The 22,652-nt window shown below is 36.9% G+C and overlaps 2 protein-coding genes and 1 pseudogene across 5 annotated transcripts in view; 1 reads left to right on the top strand and 2 right to left on the bottom strand.

Moving 5' to 3' along the window:
• The window catches only part of STK31 (serine/threonine kinase 31), a 172,317-nt gene that overhangs the window by 145,768 nt on the left and 3,897 nt on the right, over window positions 1–22,652 (top strand). For all 4 annotated transcript variants that reach the window (XM_030922424.1, XM_030922425.1, XM_030922427.1 and 1 more), the window contains one exon: window positions 15,014–15,082. In XM_030922424.1, coding sequence (XP_030778284.1) covers window positions 15,014–15,082 — 69 coding nt within the window. The remainder of the gene's footprint in view (window positions 1–15,013; window positions 15,083–22,652) is intronic.
• Window positions 10,588–11,109, bottom strand: LOC104677311 (annotated as a pseudogene).
• Window positions 21,449–21,956, bottom strand: LOC115894619 (60S ribosomal protein L23-like). The gene has a single exon (XM_030922432.1). It carries the CDS (start codon window positions 21,925–21,927, stop codon window positions 21,505–21,507), a length of 423 nt encoding a protein of 140 aa, XP_030778292.1. The 5' UTR covers window positions 21,928–21,956; the 3' UTR covers window positions 21,449–21,504.

Here is a 22,652-nt window from a genome sequence, read left to right as displayed (position 1 = left end):
CACAGCAAAAGAAACTACCATCAGAGTGAACAGGCAACCTACGGAATGGGAGAAAATTTCTGCAATCTACCCATCTGACAAAGGGCTAATATCCAGAATCTACAAAGAACTTAAAACACATTTACAAAAAGAAAATAACCCCATCAAAAAGTGGGCAAAGGAGATGAACAGACGCTTCTCAAAAGAAGACATTTATGTGGCTAACAAGCATATGCAAAAAAGCTCATCATCACTGGTCATTAGAGAAATGCAAATCAAAACAATGAGATACTATCTCATGCCGCTTAGAATGGCAATCTCTAAAAAGTCAGGAAACAATAGATCTGGAGAGGATGTGGAGAAATAGGAACGCTTTACAATGTTAATGGGAGTGTAAATTAGTCCAACTATTGTGGAAAACAGTGTGGTGATTCCTCAAGCATCTAGAACCAGAAATACCATTTGACACAGTACTCCCATTATTGGGTATGTACCCAAAGGATTGTAAATCATTCTACTATAAGGACACATGCCCATGTATGTTTACTGCAGCACTGTTCACAATAGCAAGACTTGGAACCAACCTAAATGCCCATCAGTGATAGACTGGATAAAGAAAATGTGACACATATACACCATGGAATACTGTGCAGCTGTAAAAAAATGATGAGTTCATGTCCTTTGCAGGGACATGGATGAAGCTGGAAGCCATCATTCTCGGCAAACTAACACAGGAACAGAAAAATACCACATGTTCTCAGTCATAAGTGAGTGTTGAACAATGAGCACGCATGGACACAGGGAGGGGGACATCACACACTGGGGCTTGTTGTGGGGTGGGGGACTAGGGGAGGGATAGCATTAGGAGAAATCCCTAACGTAGATGATGGTTTGATGGGTGCAGCAAACCACCATGGCCCTTGTATACCTATGTAACAAGCCTGCATGTTCTTAACGTGTATCAGAACTTAAAAGTATTAAAGAAAAAATAGAAAAAAAAGTAAAAATAATAAAAAGAATGTCATATTAGTGGTATCATACCGTATATAATTTTGTGAGTCTAGCTTCTTTCATTCAGCATGTGAATCATCCTTTGTGATTCATTCAAGTTGTTTAATGTAGTTTTTCCCTTTTTGTTTCTGAGTAGTGCTCTGTTGTATGTACATATCAAATTTATTTGTTCACCTGTGGCAGAATATGTGCATTATTTCCAGTGTTTAGCTATTGCAAATAAAGCTACTGTGAACATGTGTGTATAGGTTTTTATGTGAACACAAGTTTTTGTTTCTCTATGGTAATTACCCAGGAGTGAAATTGCTGGCTCAGATTTTAATTGTATGTATTCTTCTATAACGACCTGCCAAATTATTTCCAGAGTGGCTGTACTATTTTTCATTTTCACCTGCAATATATGAAAGTTTCAGTTGTTCAGCATCATTATAGGCACCTGGTATTGTCATTAGCTCCTATTTTAGCCATTCTTATAGGTGTGTAGTAGTGTTTCATTGTGGTTTTAATTTCTCTAATGGATAATGATGTTGAGCATCTTTTAGTTTGTTTCTTATTGGCTTTCTGTATTTTCTTTGGTGAAGTGTCTAAGTCTTTTGCCTGTATTTTAATTGGATTTTTGTTTTCTTGCTATTGAGTTTTGGGCATTCACAAATATGTTCTAGATTCAAGTCCTTTATCAGATGTCATTTGCAATAATTTTTTCTGGCCTTCAGCTCTCCTTTTTATTTTCTTATCAGTGTCTTTTGCAGAGAAAATGGTTTTAATTTTGAAGTTTAATTTATTATTGTTTTCCTTTTATGTATCATGCTTTTAGTGGTGTGTATAAGAACTCTTCACATAACCCAAAGCCTGGAATATTTTTGCTTATATTTTCTTCTAAAAGCTCTATAGTTGTATGGTTTATATTTAGAGCTAAGATCTCTTTGGATGTAATTTTTGTGTAAGGTGGGAGGTTTATGTCAGGGTTCATGTTTTTGCATACGAATGTCCAATTTTATGACACATTTTGTTTAAAAGACTGTTACTCTGTTGAATTGTCTTTGTATCTTTGTCAGAAATAAATTGGCCATTTTTGCATGAGTCTATTTCTGGACTCTCTTTTCTGTTGATTTGTGTGTCTATCTGTTTACCAATATCATGCTGTTTTGGTTACTGTATCTTTATAGTATGTCTTAAAATTGGGTGGTATGATTCTTTTTTCAGATTTTAGCTATTTAGTCATCGTTTCTTTTTTGTATATATTTTATATTTTACATCTTATTTTATTTTATTGAGACAAGTAAGGTCAGCTGAGAGAAAGGAAAATAGACCTAAAGTCAGGCGAGTACGTTTATTGAACCTGCCGGGCTGCTTCACCACACTCAGAGGATGCAGCCCTGAGTTTACAAAATGAGGGGTTTATATTGAGGGGGAGAGTTTGAGGGAGTTCTTTGGTATGGCCACATTCCAGGGTTGTTTGCTGGTTAATTTTGTCACATATCACCTTGTGACGTTCACAGTAGCAGGAACTTACAGGAAAGTGTAAAGTTTGGTTATGCTTCCTAAGACCTCCCGCTTTGTGGTCAGGATGGTTTGTAATTGGAGTTGTTTATCCCAGCAAGGTGTGATAAGTGAAGTTGGCTGGCTTCACTGTGGTGCCTAGATAAGGGCTTAGAAATGTAAAGAGGCTTGGGGGAAGGGTGGGCAGCACAGAGAGGTTTTGAGGGGAGTGTCTGCAGTACCAAGAAGCTTTTTCGGGCATGTTGTCCTTAACAAGACGAGTCTCTGTCGCCCAGGTGGGAGTGCAGTGGCACAGTCTTGGCTCACTGCAACCTCAGCCTCCTGAGCAGCTGGGATTACAGGCACCCGCCACCACGCTCCGCTAATTTTTGTGTTTTTGGTAGAGATGAGGTTTCACCATGTTAGCCAGGCTGGTCTCGAATTCCTGACCTCAAGTGATCCACCTGCCTTGGCCTCCCAAAGTGCTGGGATTATAGGAGTGAACCACCACGCCTGGCTGCTTTTCCATGTGTATTTTACAAACAGCTTGTCTGTGTGCACAAAAGCCCTGCTGTGATTTTGATTGGAATTGCATTAAATCTGTACATCAATATGGGGAGAATTGACATCTTTACTACATTGAGTCTTAATTTGTGAACTCCATTTATTTAAATTTTCTGTTTTGTTTTTTTTTTTATCAACGTTTTGTTATTTTGGGCTTACAGATTCTATACATGTGTTGTTAGATTTATACCTAAGAATTTCATTTTTGGAAGTCATTCTGTTTTTTAAAAATTTTTGTTTTCTAGTTAGTCAAGTTCTTTTTTTACAACAGTATTTTTTTTGATAGTAAAGTTAGTTTGGTATGAAAGGCTGTGTATATTTTGACCTTCCTCCTCAAAGAATTGGGCAATTTATTACGAAAGCACATAGCATAAAATATATAAAAGGGCAAAAAGTCAAGATCCAAGGCTGTGCTTAAAGAGGTAATATTCAGAGTTAAACTGGAACCATTATCAAAAGATCTTATTTACAGGGCCATGAAGGGATTACTGTCACTTTGTCTTTAAAAAAAATTTTAGAAATAGCAATAATAATAAAGTAATAGTTTGATAGCAAAGCTCTAGTAGAATACTAACTAGATATTTTGGGCATATCAAAGATACTATAGTTTTAGATCTTTTTTTTTTTTTTTATGAGACCCAGATTAAATGAAGTGTTCTGAAGACTGACTACAGAAAATTCAAAACAATGGACAATTCAAGTGTTGTGGGTTATTACCTTCAGTAATAAACCATATCTTTTTTTAAATGTTTAAATTAGGTTTGGGGGTACATATGCACGTTTGTTATATAGGTAAACTCGTGCCATGGGGGCTTGTACAGATTATTTTGTCACCAAGATACTAAGCCTAGTATCCAATAGTTATTTTTTCTGCTGCTCTCCCTCCTCCCACCCTCTTCCCTTAAGTAGCCCAGTGTCTCTTGTTCCCTTCTTTGTGTTTATGAGTTCTCAGCATTTAGTGAGAACTTGCAATATTTGGTTTTCTGTATCTTTTAACTGACATATATGGAATATAGTTTTATCATGACAACATTTGTATTAAGGTTCTTTACTATATTTTTAGGTTATTATGGAAATCTTAAAGGCTTTTTCTAGAAGCCAGTTTTTAAAAAGTAGAACAGTTCTGTCTGATGTTACATTGAAAAAGAATTGTGTTTTTGTGTGTGTTGAGGAGTACTGCTGTGAGGAAGTTGAATATAAAGAAGTGAATGGCCCCCTTTCTTTGTATTTATTTATTTATTTATTTATTTTTAAGAGATGGGGTCTCATTATATTGCTCAGTCTGGTCTCAAACTCCTGAGCTCAAGTGATCTCCCACCTCCGCCTTCCGAAGTGCTGGGATTACAGGTGTGAGCTACCACGTCTGGCCCCCTATTCTTTATTCAGAGACACATTTTCAGTGTTGCTTTCTCTAAAATGCATTTTTTTCCTGCTTTATTTTTCTCTTACCATATTATATACTTATTTATCTTTATTATTGTCTGCTTCTACCACTCGAGTGGAAGCTTTTTGGGAGTAGCTTGTCTATCTTGTTTGCCACTGTATCCTCGAATGCCTAGAACTGTGCCTAGTGCAAAGTGGGCACTCAAATATTAGTTGAATGAATGTTTAAATTTTCGCCACAGTTACTTGCTGAAGTGTTAGGCTTTAAAAAATAGTTCCATGTTTTTTTCCTGAGTTCATTTACTTACCTCTCATTTATGGCCCCATGTACATCATTTGATTCTTTAAAATCTTGCATGAAGATTTTATTCCGACTCTTAATATATTTCTAGGAGATGTTAGTGGTCATGTTGATCACCCAGTGAACCTAACTTTGCATTTTCTGGACCTCCTTAATAACTTGAGACCCAAACCTTTATGTAATTTCAGTCACTTACCCAAACCAGGATTTTGTGAATCTCTACAATTGTTATTTGTTACTTTTCAAAAGTAATAGAATCCAATCCATTATATTTTTCTTCTAACAGGACTTCCTCCCCTCTCATTTACTGTGTCTGCTAATCTTAAATCTCCAGTGTGTTTATTTACTATCTCTCTTTTCTTCCAGTTCATCAGCAACCTTCTAGCTTTTTTGTTTACTCAGCCTCGGACCCTATCATATAATTCCCAGACTATGCCTTCTATTCCCATATACTCCTGTTCTTCTGTTTAGTCTTTTTGGAAAAACTCAATTTTAGATAAGCTGTGGCCTGCCGTTTCTGAGTAAAAAATTGTTCATTTCTTTTTTTTTTTGATATGGAGTCTTGCTCTGTCACCCATTCTAGAGTGCAGTGGTGCGATCTTGGCTCACTGCAACCTCTGCCTCCCAGGTTCAAGCAATTCTCCTGTCTCAGCCTCTTGAGTAGCTGGGATTACAGGTGCACGCTGCCATGCCTGGCTAATTTTTTGTATTTTGGTAGAGATGGGGTTTCACCATCTTGCTGAGGCTGGTCTCGAACTCCCGAGCTCAGGCAATTCACCTGCCTCAGCCTCCCGAAGTGTTAGGATTACAGGTGTGAGCCACCGTGCCCAGCCCCATTTCTCCTTTTTCAAACGTTTTATTTCTATGCGTGAATAGCTTTAATAAAGACGTTATATTTTATTTTTTTTTAACAGAGTGTGGCCAAACATACTTGTTTTTATTTTTTATTTTTTTATTTTTTTGGAGATGCGGTTTTGCTCTGTCACCTGGGCTGGAGTGCAGTGGCACTATACAGCTCATTGCAGCTTCAATCTCTTGGGCTCAAGTGATCCTCCTGCATCAGCCCCCTCAGTAGCTGGGACTACAGGCTATATCACCACTCCTGATTCACTTTTGAATTTTTTTGTATAAAGACGGGGTTTCACCATGTTGCCCAGCTTGGTCTCAGACTCCTGGGCTCAAGCAGTTTGTCTACCTTTGTCTGCCAAAGGGCTGGGACTACAGACATGAGCCACTGTGCCTAGCCCATATTTGTTAATTTAAGGACATTATTATGTCTATTTATAACATGGTGGTAACATCCTCCCTTGGCAAGAGCACATAGAACATGTTTGGAACTAAGTGCTTTAGAAAGTTTTATCTCATTATACCCTCCTAACAAGCACGTGAGGGAGTACGTTATTATCCGAAGTATAGATATGAGAATTTTGTGTGTCAGAGAGGAAGTACCTGATTGATGTCCCATTTCAGAATTTTAGTGTCTTTAGACTCCATGCAAGACCGCCTTCTGCCTTCACATCACATATTATTAAGCCTTAAGGACAGTCTTCACTGAAGCCAATGATGAACAATCGATGAAGGGAACCCAGGGCTTGGAAATAAGTTACCGGTAACTGTCATGGCATTGACCACTATGAAGTCTCTTGTATCATATTATTCCCCTTTTAGGCATCTTTAGACTTGGCTCCTATGGGCTGTTTTTTAAGAAGTTCTCTGCTTACAAAGTCTTTCATGGATGTATTTAATACTTTTGTTTGGAATACAGGTATACTTTTCACACATGACGCCTGGTTTTCATGCTTAATCCAAAAATAAGAGACAATGGGAAAGTAGTATTCCATATGCTGTCCTTTCTTGAGGACCAGCTCATGTGACTTGTGGTGAGCTCCCCCATCTTCTTTGAACCTTAGTAGTGCCTCTCAGGAATATGCTAACTAAGATAAATTGTGAGAAAGGAACATGGGTAGCAGCCCCCTCAAATCTAGAGGTTTTATGATTCTAACATCATAATCAAGCAGACTGGGGAATATAACTCATTTTTGTAGAATTAGATGTAGGAGGATTAAGAGACACATGCTGGATGGACTCACTAATCTCTCTAGTGCCCTTCCCTGTATAGGAATTTCATGTATTAGTATTTCTGGAACTGCTTTGAGAGCCAATCAAGAACCTTAGAGCCAATCAAGAAACTTAGACTGGTCATTCCTTTCTTATGAGATCCTAATGCAGAGAACTTGGAGAAGGTTCACCTTTCAAGGTTTCTTTTTGTTTTTGTTTTTGTGTTGTGTGTGTGTTTTTTTTAAGATAGTCTATTTACGTATATTTTTATTCTTTTTAAAATTTCTGATGTTTTAGCATTTCTCCTTTTATCATTTTTATCTTAATAACTTCTTTTGGCCATTCTTTCAAGGTAAGTCTACTGGTGACAAATTTTTAGTTTCCTTTATCTGAGAGCATCTTGATTTCACCTTTATTTCTGAAGAATAGTTTCATTGGGAATAGAATTCTGGATTGGTAGTTCTTTTTCTTTTAGCATTTGGAAAATATTGTGCTACCTTCTTTAGGTGTCCATGGTTTCTGATGAGAAATTCACTGTTATTTGAATCATTTCTTTTAGAGGTAATGTTACATTTCTCTCTAACCAGTTTCAAGATTTTTCTTTTCTTTGGTTTTAAGTTTGATTATGGTATGTAGTGGCTTGTGTTTCTTTAAGTTTATTCTGTTTGAGGTTTTCTCAGCTTCTTCAGCCTGTGGGTTTATGTTTTTCAACAAATGTGGGAAGTTCAGCAATTATTTACTCAAATGCATTTTAGGCCCACACCCTTTCTCCTCTTCTTCTAGGACTCTGATTATACAAATTTTCTATATTTTGTAATTGTCTCACAGGTTCTCGGGGCTCTGTTTATCTGGGTTTTTTTTTGTTTGTTTGTTTTGTAATGATGGTTGTTCAAATGGGATTTTTTTTATTTTTTCGTCTTTAGATTCATCAGTGCTTTCCTGTCATATTTATTCTACCATTCAGTCTACCTAATGAGTTTTAAAATTTTTGATTACTGTTTTTCTGTTATAAAATTTCCAATTGATTCTTCTTTATATCTTCTGTCTTCTGTTTCTTTGCTTTCTATTTTAAAAATTTAAGTGTGTTTGTAGTTGCTCTAAGCAGCATTTTTATGATGGCTGTTTTAAAATCCTTCTCAGATAATCACAACGTCTGCTTTATTTTGGTGTCCGTTGGTTGTCTTTTTCTCAGTCAAGTTGAGATTATTCTGGTTCTTGATATAAAGTGATTTTTTATTGTACCGTGAACATTTGGGTTGTTATGTTGTGAGACTATGAATCCTTTTTAATCTTTATCTTTTTTTGCAGGCAGCCACCCTGTTTAGGTATAGTATGCAGTTCCAGATGGGGTTAGATATTTAGTTCCTTACTGGGCTCTGCTGACATCACCCCAGCAAAAGTGAAATGCCCAATTGTACTGCCTTACCTCTCCTTGCTGCTGACAGATGGGAGTGTAAATTCACCGCTTCATTGAGTCCTTTTGACACCAGGAGACCAGGAGGAGCAAAGTGTTAGCTATAACTGTTTCACCACCACCTTATTCCACCTTCTTGCACCTTGTTGCTACCTGGTGAGAGTGGAAGTTTTACTTCCCAGTGGGTCCTGCCAGCACCATGGGGAGTGGGCAGTGAAAAACTGAATGCTGACTCATGCTACTTAACACTGCTTTGTTATACTTTTTTTTTGCTGCTGGTTGGGAGTGGAAGTAAGCCCTGTCCTGAGTCCCACTGACAGTACCCCAGACTGTAGAGTGCCAGCTAGTGCTGTTTCTCACTACTGTCTTCTGCCTCTGTCGATGGGTGGAAGTAGAAGTTCAGTTCCCTGTTTAGCTTCATGGATACCATGCTAGTGGAGGAAACAAAGGGATGACTTCTCATGATTTGCTGCTGCTGGGTGGGGCTGAAAGTCCAGCTCCTCACTCAGCACTACTAATACTATGGGTGGGATAGGGGGCAGTTTTTCGTTTGGTGCGTGACTGGAATAAGGTGTATTACCTATTACAGCTTTCTGTTCTGCTAGATCACCCTATTCCCAGTCCTGTGGCTAGAGGAAGCAGGCTTTTCTTGGAGCTTTTTTTTTTTGGTCTGTTTCTGTTGGCATTTCTGACCCCATCAGAGATATAGGGGGGTCAAAAAGAAAGCCCAGGGAACTCACCATTGTATTGTTCCTCAAGTGGCAAGGTCCTAGCTACTTCACCTTCTTCTTTCTACGTTTTCGAGTCTTCCTATGTTTGTTGTATTATATCTAGAGTTGTTTGTTTTTTTAAGAGGAAGGATTGATGTGAAATGTGACTACTCTATCTTGGCTGGAACCCCTTGCATGCTTTTATGCCTTGGGAACTGAATGCTGTTGCATTGCATTACTTTAATTGAGCCATTGGTGCTTTCTTTTGGTTCTTTGACCTCCTCACGGCCAGCTCATTCTCACATTCCCCTCAACAATTACTTTAAACCTTTCATCAAGTCTCCACTTAAATCCTATCCTCAGTCTTCTCAGATGATCTTCTTCTTTTACTGAAAAACCTGAGATCATGTTGTGTGCTTTTCATCAAATTTGAGCACTTCTACTTACAAATTACAGTCATCCCTCAGTATACACAGGGAATTGGTTTCAGGACCCCCACATATGCCAAAATCTGTGCAAAGTCCCACAGTCAGTTTTGTGGAACCTGCTAATATGAAAAGTGGACCTTTTATATGTGCAGGCTTTATGTCTCATTAATAGTGTATTTTTCCATCCATGTTTGGTTGAAAAAAATCTGCATATAAGTGGACCAACACAGTTCAAATCTACATTGTTCAAGGGACAACTGTAGTTATCTGTTTACCCAGTCTTCTATCTTTGCCTCCTATTTCAGAGAATTAAAGTGCTCCTTCTCCAGTGCAAGTAATTCAGTAATGTAACATACAATATGGGTTTGTAACCTTGGAGCAGTAGGCTACACTGTATAGCCTAGGTGTGTGGTAGGATATACCATCTAGGTTTGTGTAAGTACATTTGTTACGATGTTCACACAAGGATGAAATTGCTTCATGATGCATTTCTGAGAGTGTATTCCTGTTGTTAAACAACACGTGACTGTTGTTTTGTCAGTTACTGAGAGTTGAAGTCCCTGGCTATAATTGTAGACTTGCCTATTTCTCCTTTCCACTCTACCTTGTATTTTAAGGTCATCTTGTATAATATACACATATTTAGGATTGTTATGTCCTCTTAGTAGATTGATACTTTTATCATTATGTAATATCCTTATTTTTCTGTACTGATTTTCTTTGCTCTAATGTCTACTTTGTCTGATATTAATACAGCCATTCTTGTGTTTCAACATTAATGTTTGCAAGGTGTATCTTCTGCCTTTCGTTTACTCCAAAGGTACCTACATTGTTGAATTTGGAGTAAGTTTCTTGTAAATAACACATGGTTGCATTGTGTTTTTTATCTACTCTTGCTAATCTCTGCCTTTTAATTGGGGTTTTTAGACCATGTACATTTAGGGTAATTATTGATATTTTAGGGCCTAAGTCTACTGTTGTATTATTGGTTTTGTTTCCTATTTCTTTTTTCTTTTTCTTTTTTTCCCTTCCTGTGGGATACTTGAAAAAATTTTAAAAGTCCATCTTGATATATATATAGTGCTTATATATAAAACTATATATATGGTGTGTATATAATATATTATGTATAGATATATATGTGGTGGGTTTGTTTTAGTTTAAATGTATTTTATTTTTAGACAGTCTACAATGTGTCTTTTTTTTTTTTTTAAACAACACCTCTACTCCAGATAAACATGGTCAAAATAAATGAAAAACTCAAGATGATATTATTCCCATTTGTCTAAAGGCTGGGTGTTGTGTGGATGATAAGCAGTTGCCATTTTTGATGACAGGTGATAGATCCAAAGTAATTGCCAGATTTGTTAATGTTTTTACCATTTCTAAATCATCCATAAAGAAAATCACATATAGGGTCACATCATCCTTACAGTAGTTTAGCAGAGCAACCATGCCATCTAGATTCATGTTTTCACCAGTAAAGGACTGGTAGTTTTTGAAATTAGCAAGCATGTGCTTGATTTGTTCTGCAGCTTCTGCCATAAAAAGTTTTATTCTTTCTGGTCTTCATTCTTCAAGTTTGCCTTTGATTGATTTAATGTAATCTTTCATATACATCTTGTAAGCTTTTATGAGGCTAGCTTGCTGCAAGTGATGGTTCATGACAGTATCAATACCAGTGATTACTGAGCTTTCAATACCTTCACCCTTGGGTCCTTCAGTAGAGGGATTTCCACCAATGAGCAAGTCATCAGTATTACCCTCTGTCTTACTGACCATCTTCCTCTCCCCCTCCAGGCACAGCCTGTTTGCAGTATCTCAGATCTTGTAATTGTCAGAGATAATCATGATGGGGGCTGGAGGTAGATGATAGCAGTGCTAGCTTATAGCAGAAGCCTGGAGCTTGGAGCAAGTATGGTGCAGTTGGAGAGGCACTTCAGGGAGTAGGAAGCACCCAGAAAAGTATATTGTGTTTTTGAGTGTATTGCCTCTTATAGTTTCCCTAGTGGTTGGTTTGGGTATTACAATATACATATGTGGCTTATTACATTCTAGTGATGTCAGCATTTCACCACTTTGAGTGAAGTATAGAAACCTCACTTCCTTTGAGGTTCCTTTATTTTCCCCACTTTTAAATATCATTGTCTTGAGTGTCAGATGGTGGTGTAATTTTGGTTTGAATCATAACCTATATGATTAGAAAACTCATGATGAGAAGGATAGTCTGTGGTATTAGTCATATTTCTGTTTTTTTTCCCATTGTTATTTCTTCCTTCCCGATGCTCCAAGACTCCTTTAAAAATTTGTTTTCTGGCCGGGCGCGGTGGCTCAAGCCTGTAATCCCAGCGCTTTGGGAGGCCGAGACGGGCGGATCACGAGGTCAGAAGATCGAGACCATCCTGGCTAACATGGTGAAACCCCGTCTCTACTAAAAAATACAAAAAACTAGCCGGGTGAGGTGGCGGGCGCCTGTAGTCCCAGCTACTCGGGAGGCTGAGGCAGGAGAATGGCGTAAACCCGGGAGGCGGAGCTTGCAGTGAGCTGAGATCCGGCCACTGCACTCCAGCCCGGGCGACAGAGCGAGACTCCGTCTCAAAAAAAAAAAAAAAAAAAAAAAAAAAAAAAAAAAAAATTTGTTTTCTTTTTGTTTCAAGTACTTCCTTTAGTCACTCTTTAAGATTGTGCCTAGTGACAAATTCCTTTCGTTTTCCCTTATTTGAGAACATCTTGATTTCACTTTCATTCCTGATGGATAGTTTTACTAGACATAGAATTTATAGTGGTTGAGAGTTATTTTCTTTTAAAAGTTGAAAAATGTGCTACTTCTTCTGGTCTCCATAATTTCATATGATAAACTTGTATCATACAAGGTAGTATTTCTTATAGGTAATGTTTTATTTCTCTGTGGTTGCTTTCAAGATTTTTTCTTTGTCTTTAGTTTTCCCTTGCAGCTTTTTTCTTTCTTTTCTTTTTCTTTTTTTTTCTATTTGGAGTTTGCACATCTTTAATCTTCTTCAAAATTTGGGAACTTTTCAGCCATTATTTTCTTAAACTTATTTTTTATTTTTAAATGTCTGTAGATTTAGGGACAACAAGTGCAGTTTTGTTACACAAATGTATTGTTTAATGGTGAGGTCTGGGCTTTTAGTGTAATTTTGAACAGTGTACATTGTACCCATTAAGTAATTTCTCATACCCCACCCCTTTCCTACCCTCCCACCTTTTCGAATCTTCAGTGACTTTTATTCGACATTCTGTGTCCGTATGTGCATTTTATTTAGCTCCTACTTATAAGTGAGAAAATGCAGTATTTGGCTTTCGGATTTTGAGTTGTTTCACTTAAGATAATGGCTTCTGATTCATGTTGCTGTTAAAGACATTTTATTTTTTACTGCTGAATATTCTGTTGTATGCATGTGTGTGTACATATGTATGTATGTGTATATGTGTACTTACATACATACACACACACCACAATTTCTTTACTCACTCATCTGTAGCCACTATTTAAAAATATTCCTTTAGCCCCATTATCTTTTTCCTTTTCTTCTGAGACTCTGAAAGTTGGATCTTTTGTTATTGTCTCACAGGTCCTTGAGGCTCTCTGTTCCTTTTTGTTTTTAGCCTGTTTTCTCTCTAATCAGGCTGAGTAAATTGTGTTGAAGTGTTCTGAAGTTCACTGATTTTGTCTTCTGTCATCTCTGTACTTTTCAATTTATTCCATCCAGTTTTAAGATTTTGGTTATTATACTTTGTAGTTCCCTAACTTTCATGCGATTCTTTTTAATAATTTTTTTCTTTGCTGAGATTTCTTTTTATTTACCTTAGAGAAATTATAATTGCTTGTTGAAGCATTTTATGACCATTGCTTCAAAGCTCTTGTCAGGTAATTATGTGATTCATCTTGGTGTTGATTGCAGTTTCTCGTCAAAGTTGTGGTTTTCCTGGTACTTTGTATAACAAATGATTTTTAATTTTATCCTGGACATTTTGGATATTATTTTAGTAGATTCTGGGTCCTCCTGAAAATTTTATTTTAGCAGGCAGTCACCTTGTTTAGGTTTAAACAGAGGTCCTGGACTACTTTTTGAACTGTGGTTTTAACAACAATCTAATTTTTAGAAACTTTTCAGTTATATTTTGATCTGCTTGAGTTGTTGCATACTGCTGGGCCTCCCGTGGTCCCTGCTGATGGTATTTGAGAGAATGAAAGTGACTTTTCAAGACTGAGCTGCCTAGTACTTCTAAATATGGGAATGGAGACTCTGGTCTATGAGATGAAGCTTCTTGAGCTGGGTGCTAGTTGTGGCAGGATCTCTCCTTTCCTATGACAGATGCAGAATACCTCCAGAACCATCCCTTGTTATGATGGGATCCCCCTACTTACGGGCATCAGAGTGTATTTACTGGACCAGCTGCTTGTGGTGTGGTTTCCCTTTGTTGGTGCCTGTGGCCTCGTTGATGTCTCAGGTGGTGCTGCTGCTGAGGATGGTGAATGCCTCCCCTGGCTGCTTATTGACAGTGAGGTTTCCAGTTGAACCTTCTTGCTGTTTCTTCTGGCCTCACCTGGTGGTGTTGATGGCAATCTATTAAGTTCAAGAGAGGAATGAACCTACTTGGGCTGCTTTCTGTTGCAGGCTTTGCAGGCTTAGGAGTTGGGAAACATCAGATCTGGATCACTTTTTTTTTTTTTTTTCCTTCATTTGGGAGGGTTATAAGACAACCTGTTACTATGTTGTTCCTCTAATCCTAGGGTCTTCCACTAGTTTTTATTCCTTTTTTAAACCTTTCAATGTTTTCCTTTGGTTATATTTTCTGGTATTTTCAGGTTTTATAATTGTACTTAATGGAGAGGAACAGGAAGAGACCAAAAGCCCTTCTGCTCATTTTTTAATTGCAGTGGGTGGAACTTATTTGGATTTGGATTTAAATAAACTAAAAAGGTAAACTAATTTGATATGAGATTACTCAAATTTTGAAAGCTAGGTATTTTATATAAAAGTATTTTTCTTATGATATGATTGTATAAAAATAAGATTGTCTCAGAGATATATACTAAAATGTTTATAGGTGAAATTATGACATGCATAGGATTTGCCTCAAAGATAATATATATGGGTTTGTTCACAGGGTAAGAGTAGTCATTGGCAGATGGTTGTTAAGACTAGGGGATGAATATGTGGGACTCAATACCTTTGTGTATGTGAAAAATTCTCCATGGTTTTAAGTTAAATTTAATTAGTTTATTTCTTGCATCCCCCTCATCTCTGAAGCTTTTTTTTTTAAAGTTTAGCTTATATTTCTCGAACACAGGTTAGATATTATGGTAGAAAGAAACTTGCCTGATTTATTTTCTTTCTACCTAATTTTTGAGTATTGGTGAGGCTAACATGATATATAGGCTACCAAGCTTTAACACATTTTCTTATAAGGTGAAGAAATATTAAAGTGTTCATAATGTGTACATCACCTCTGATCGGTACTTTAGGAGCCCCAGGAACCATTTGGTTGCTTGTGAACAGGTAGTTACAATGAAAGTGATTTTACCCTGTAAGATAGTTAATGTGCTTTCTTTAAGCGAGCTCTTTTCTAGTCACCAGGATCTGAAGTTCCAGAGTTAACTCTTCTATAGATCAGTGTATTAATACATTGGACATTTATTCATTCTTTCTTTCTTTCACAGCTTTCTGTTCAAAATCAGGAGTTCGAGATAAATAAAGATGGAATCCCGAAAGTGGATCAGTTTCATTTGGTATGTGGCCTTTTTGACATTTACTGGTTTGAAACACATACAGTAATATAAACTTAGATATCTGACTGATAGTGTCCACCAATTTTTCTGAGAATCCAAATTAACATTTGCAATAAATGAAGTATTGGAAAAAATTCAGGTGCCCTACTTACACCACTTAATTACTACACCAGTGTTATTCTGCTGGGTTGTATGTTTGTCACACAGATTATATAAATAATCTAACAATTAGGGAAGAATATTGTTTACTGTGTGTTTCAAGATCATATTAGAGTAAAATAATGTTTTATTGTAACTTAGTTTTTTATAAGTACCTAACTATATCTTTGTCATTCACATATGTATTCAGCCAGCATATTTTGAGTAGCTATTTCTGTGACAGGAATTGAACCAGGTCCTAGGATTACAAGGATTGTGGCGTTGAGAATGAAATTAATAATTTAGAAATGTGAACAAGTAAATAATTAACATCTATAAGTTGAGTAATTAGCAAGTACTTTGGGGGTACTCCATTTACCCTGATTTGATTTTTACACATTATATGCTTGTATTAAAATATCTCATGTACTTCATAGTGTACCCATAAAGATTAAAGAAAATGAAGCCCCTAAAAAAAGTACTTTGGGGGAAGCTGAATTTTAGTTCTGCAAAGAAAGGGGCAATTCAGTATGACTACATATAAAGAGGATAAATATGACAGCAGATGAGTCTATAAGAGTATAATGATAAGGCTCTGGAAGTTCTTATGCTATTTTGAGTTAGGATTACAGTGAAAGAATACATATAATTTTGTTAAACTCAGTAGTTCCTTATCTGACTACAGAAATATTGTACAATACCTTCTAGTGTCCCGTGAAATCATTTTAAAAAAACACATCTTAGAGGTATATTAAGGAGCTTTGCCACACTTCTTGGGTAGTAGTAAAAAGCATTCCAGACAACTTTTGTAGGATTATAAAACTTCATGTTACACTTCCTGATTATCTCTGTGGAAGGGGATAACAAAGAAGGTTGACTATGGTTTACAGTTTGGAAAAGTCTATGATAAAGATTTCTTGCTGTTAGATAGAAAAATACCAGAAATGCTGCATTAGAGGTTACAGATTCACCAAAAGTGCACATCCAGAACCCTTGCTCTTTCAGGTTTGATAGAAAAATTACCTTGTACCAAGTTATCCTGAAATTTAGCTCAAACTTAAAACTTATATTACAATTTCATGAGTCAGGAATCTGGACACAGCTTATTTGGGATTTCTGCTTCAGTGAATTTAAGGTTGCAGTTAAGATGTTGGCTGGGCTATAGTCATCTTAAAGCTCGAATGGAGATGGCTATGCCTCTAACCTCACGTGTTTGTCCATAGGATTCTGTTTCTTTCAGTTTATTAGAATGAGGACCTCAGTTCTTCTCTAGTTGTTGGCCAGAGGTTGCCCTCAATCCTTTGCCCTGTTTCCATCATGGCAGCATGTTTCATTGAAATGTATATGCAGAGAAAGCAGTGGACTCTGTTCACTAAGACAGAAGTGACAGTTTTTCATAACAAAATTGTAAAAGTGATATCCCATAGTTTTTGATAGTATTCTCTCTGTTAGAAGCAATTCTCTAGGTCCAAGAGGAAAGAATTATGTAAAGTTATGAATAACAGAAGATTGGGGTCTTGGGGCAATCTTAGAAGTCTGCCTACTCTAAGATGTAATCTGGCTGGGCGTGGTGGCTCATGCCTATAATCCCAGCATTTTGGGAAGCCGAGGTGGGCAGATCAACTGAGGTCAGGAGTTCAGGACCATCCTGCCCAACATAGTAAAACCCTGTCTGTACTAAAAATACAAAAAAATTAGCTGGGCGTGGTGGCAGGTGCCTGTAGTCCCAGCTACTTGGGAATCTGAGGCAGGAGAATCACTTGAACCTGGGAGGCAGAGATTGCAGTGAGCCGAGATTGTGCCACTGCATTCCAGCCTGGGTGACAGAATGAGACTTTGTCTCAAAAACATAAAAAATAAATAAAAATAATAATAATCTGCAAATAATCATGCCTTGCTAGGCATGGCTGCTAGGTATATGTATAATTGTATAATAAAAGTGAATGTAAATACACAGTCCCTGTTTAATGTGGGTAGCTACTCATGGATTCAAGGATTGTAGCATTTAAAATGAAATTAATAATTTAGAAATTTGAACAAGCAAGATTTATAAATTGAGTAATAAACAAGTCCAAATTATAAGAATCTTGACTTGTATAGTATTTGCTTCTGTGATCTGAGTCAGTTATTAGTACTGGGAATGGGATTACCTTTATCTACATTTTGTGATCACACATAGCTGCAAAACAAGTCAAGGCTCTGTAGTCAGTACATTACAGATACCATACCACAAACGGAGAAGAATATAAATTCATGGAACCATGTAGTTGAGAGAGTTATTAGAGGATAATTAATATACCATTCCCATCCTTCAGAATCCCTCCAGTAATACCCCCAACAGATGGCCCTCAGCCTCTGCTTAAGTACAATAATGCCGATTTTGGTAGTTTGTGTCTAAAAGTTGGTCTATTCCATTTAAGTTATCTAGCTTGTTGGCATACAGTTGTACATATTTTCTTTTTATTTATTTATTTATTTTTTATTATTATACTTTAAGTTCTAGGGTACATGTGCATAACGTGCAGGTTTGTTACATATGTATACTTGTGCCATGTTGGTGTGCTGTACCCATCAACTCGTCAGCACCCATCAATTCATCATTTATATCAGGTATAACTCCCAATGCAATCCCTCCCCCTCCCTCCTCCCCATGATAGGCCCAGGTGTGTGATGTTCCCCTTCCCGAGTCCAAGTGATGTCATTGTTCAGTTCCCACCTATGAGTGAGAACATGCGGTGTTTGGTTTTCATATTTTCTTTATAATTCTTTTTATCTCTCTAAGTTCAGTAGTGTCCCATTTTTCATTTCAGATTCTAGCAGTTTTATTCTTCTCTCTTTTTTTCTTGGTTAGTCCAAGTAAGTTTTGTCCAGTTTGTACATTTTAAAAAAATACCTAGCTTTTGGTTTTATTGATTTTTCTCTCGTTTTTCTGTTGTCTATTTTCTTTCTAATCTTTATTATTTCTGTCCTTCTGCTTGCTTTAGGTTTAGTTTACAACATATGTTATGCAGTTATCACACCTTATAAAATTAACAAACTGTAATATTGTGTTTAAATTTCCCTAATTGTCTTAAATATATTTTTAAATGGTTGCTTTTTTCAAATTAGTATGTCAACAAGATCTACCTGTATTGGGTTAATATATCTCTTAATCTCTCTTGAGCTATAAATTCCCCCACAACTCTTTTTCTCCATGCCATGTATTGTGTGAAAAAAACAATTTCATTTTCCATACTTTGGAGCTGGCTGATTGCATCCTTATGGTATTATTTCATAGTTCTCTTTTCCCCAATTGAAAAAAGTGAGGCTGAGGCAGGAGAATGGCGTAAACCCGGGAGGCGGAGCTCGCAGTGAGCTGAGATCCGGCCACTCACTCCAGCCTGGGTGACAGAGCGAGACTCCGTCTCAAAAAAAAAAAAAAAAAAAAAAAAAAGTGGTAGATACAGAGGTTAATTAAATTTACATTCAGTTTTTACAGGCAGTATATTTTATGCATGATACTTTGCACATATCATTGTGTCATATGAGGGGGATCGTGGTGTTTGATTGTCACAGTACGATTGATCAGTGTGTTCAGGCAGAAAATTTTATTTGTACAGGGGTATATTTTTAGTTTTTCTATTCCATTGGTTTGTTTATTCATGTTCCAGTGCTGCACTTATTTAACTAAAATAGGCTTTATAGTATCTTTTTAATACTTATAGGGCTTGTTCCTTCTTCACTGCTTTTTTGTTTTGTTTTGTTTAAAAACAAAACAAAAAAACAAAGTCTGAAGTCCCAGGCTGGAGTGCAGTGGCACAATTTCAGCTCACTGCAGCCTCTGCCTCCCAGGTTCAAGTGATTCTCGTGCCTCAGCCTCCCAAGTAGCTGGTACTACAGTCATATGCCATCACGCCCGGCTAATTTTTGTATTTTTAGTAGAGATGGGGTTTCATCATTTTGGCCAGGCCTGTCTCGAACTCTTGACCTCAAGTGATCCACCTGCCTCAGCCTCCCAAAGTTCTGGGATTACAAGTGTGAGCCACTGCACCCGGCCCTCATTGCTATTTTTTAAATCAGCTTTCATGGCTATTCTTGGTTGTCATTCTTCTAAAACATCTTTATAATTAACTTGTTTGGTCTCAAGGAAAAAAATTATATTTTTATTGGAATAATGTAAACTTTTTAAGTTAACTTAGGGAAAATTGACCCATTTGTTATGAGACTCATTTTTGTTGAAGACCATAATAAGACTTTTGTTCCTGATCTACTTTTGTGGTTTTCAGGAGCATGTGTTATTTTTCTCATTTGGATTTTGTAATATTTAATTGTTTGCACCTAGGGAAGATAACTATCTTTAAATGTTCTTAAAAACATATTCTGTAGGGTACAGATGTTGGCATTCATTCATTTATCAGATATTTACTGAATGTCTGCTATATTCAGATACTGTGCTACTTTCTGGAGATGAAGTGACAAACTAAAATTTCAAACCTTAAGGATCTTAGAGTGTAATGCAGACACTAGCAGTAAACAGATGAATTTTTTTTTTTTTTGAGGCAGTCTTGCTCAGTTGCCGAGGCTGGAATGCAGGGGCATGATCTCAGCCACTGCAGCCTCTGCCTCCCAGGTTGAAGTGATTCTCCTGCCTCAGCCTACTGAGTAGCTGGGATTACTGGCATGTGCCACCATGCCCAGCTAATTTTTGTATTTTTGGTAGAGACAGAGTTTTGCCATGTTGACCAGGCTGGTCTTAAACTCCTGGCCTCAATGATCCACCCACCTTGGCCTCCCAAAGTGCCTGCCCGGCCAGCAGTAAACAGATTATTTTTATTCAATGTGATATGTGCTTTGGTTGGAGTAATCATAAGAAGCAAATAAAAGGTATACCAAGATGTCTTTGCAGGTGGAAATAATGGAACAGCAACATTACAGGATTATTTACATGTTCTAATACAAATAATGTCCTTTGAAATAGAGGGATATAATAAATTCTGGCTCCCATAATGATGGTGATAATGATAGCGGTAGTAGAGGTGATCCTAGAGGGTGATCACTTCAACACCAAAACGAGAAACAGCTGACTAGATGAAGAAGTTTACCCTTCCAGACAGAGAAGCTTCTGTGTGACATTTTAATAGTGTCAAATTCTGATCAGTATCCTGTTCAAACAGGGAGAAAGGAAGTAATAAAATTTATTTGTTCTCATTTCACTTGTTTTTGAGAGATTTCAGCTATGATTTTTTTCCTTTTACATTTTTTGGCCATAATTCAATTCCATTGTTTCAGTACTGGAGGCATTCCATTTTACTAAAAATGTACAGTCATCCCTCTGTATACATAGGGGTTTGGTACAAATAAAATCCACCCATACCCATGTCCTGCAGTTGGCCCAGTGGAACCTATGCATATGAAAAATCAGTTCTTTGTATCTGTGGGTGTTGAGTCCTGAGAATACTGTGTTTTTGATCTGTTTGCTTGCAGATGTAGAAACTGCAGATAGGGAGGGTTGACTGTACTTATTTCATATTGATACATAATATTTGTACATATTTATGGGGTATATGTGATATTTTGTAACTTGTATGGAATGTGTTAATGACAAAGTCCGTATTTAGGGTATTCATTATCTTGATTATTTATTATTTCTATGTTTTGGGAACATACCAAGTCCTCTCTTCTGGCTATTTTGAAATATTTAATACATAGTTAAATGGAGTCACCCTACTCTGCTATCAATCACTAGTATTTATTTCTTCTATCAACCTGGTTGTTTGTACCCATTAAACAACTCTCTTCATCCCCTTCCATGTCACCCACATTCTCTTAGTCGCTGGTATTTGTCATTCAACTCTACCTTATGAGATCAACTTTTATAGCTCTGACATATGAGTGACAATATTTGATATTTGTCTTTCTATGCCTGGATTAGTTCACTTTACAGAATGATTGTTCCATCCTTGTTGCTGAAAATGACAGAATTTAATTCCTTTTTTATGGTTGAATAGTATTCCATATTTTCTTTATATTTCTTTGATAGTGTACCAGATTGTCTTTATCCATTTGTCCATTGATGGACACTTAGGTTTGAGTCCTTACCTTTGTAATTGTGAGTACTGCTGCAATAAACGTTGAGGTGCAGGTTTCATATACTGATTTCCTTTTTATTTTGATAACTATCAAGTAGTGGGATTATTGGATTGTATGATAGTTCCATTTTTAGTTTTTTTTTTTTTTTTTTTTTTTTGCCAACAAATACTTTTTAATGGGTTTAAAATTTTTATTTTTACAAATATACTGGAGAATCATGCAATGCTGCCAGCATTGGATGCAATCCGGGGCCACAAGTCTGCACACTCCTTTGCTACTGGTCCTGTAATGGCAGAACCTTTCATCTCGCCTTTATTGTTCACTATGACCCCTGCATTATCTTCAAAATAAAGAAACATGCCATCTTTTCTACGGTATGACTTTCGTTGTCGAATGACCACTGCTGGATGTACCTTTTTTCTGAGCTCTGGTTTGCCTTTCTTGACTGTGGCCATCACCATGTCACCCACACCAGCAGCGGGAAGTCTGTTCAGCCGTCCCTTGATCCCCTTCACGGAGATGATATACAGGTTTTTGGCTCCTGTGTTGTCAGCACAATTGATCACAGCTCCTACCAGAAGACCCAAGGAAATCCGGAATTTCGCACCAGAGGACCCACCACGTCCTCGCTTCGACATCTTGAACGCCGGAAAGAGGAAAAAAGGCCCATTTTTAGTTTTTTGAAAAATATTTATACTATTTTCCATAGTGGCTATACTAATTTACATTTCCACTAACAATGTATAACAGTTTCCTGTTCTCCACATTTTTGTGGAGATTTTTCAAAATAGTATTTTGCTATTTTTTGTCATTTTTTAAAATAGTGGCATTCTAGCTGATGTAAAATGATACCTCATTGTGGTTTTGATTTGCATTTCCCTGATGATTAGTGATATTGAGCATTTTTCATATACTTGGTCATTTGTATACCTTCTTTTGAGAAATGTCTATTTATGTCCTTTGCCTACTTTTTAATGGGATTGTTTTCCCTGTTGAGTTTCTTGTATATTCTGGATATTAGTGTTGGATGAATAGTTTGCAAATATTTCCTTCCATTCAACAAATTGTTTCTTCACTCTGTTGATTATTTCCTTTGCTATCCAGAAGCATTTTAGTTAAGTATAGTCCCATTTGTCTCTTTTTGTTTTTGTAGCCTGTGCTTTCGAGGTCTTAGCCATAAAATCTGCCTAGACCAATGTCATGAAGTGTTTCCCGTATGTTTTCTTCTAGTACTTTTATAGTCTTGGGATTTACATTTAAGGCTTTAATCAATCTTGAATTGATTTTTATATATGGTGAGAGGTGAGGGTCCACTGTATTCTTTTGCATATGGGTATCCAATTTTCCCAGCACCATTTATTGA

This window comes from Rhinopithecus roxellana, chromosome 18 (genome assembly GCF_007565055.1).
Source record: "Rhinopithecus roxellana isolate Shanxi Qingling chromosome 18, ASM756505v1, whole genome shotgun sequence".
Lineage (NCBI taxonomy): Eukaryota > Metazoa > Chordata > Mammalia > Primates > Cercopithecidae > Rhinopithecus > Rhinopithecus roxellana.
This window is presented reverse-complemented; position numbering and strand designations above follow the sequence as displayed.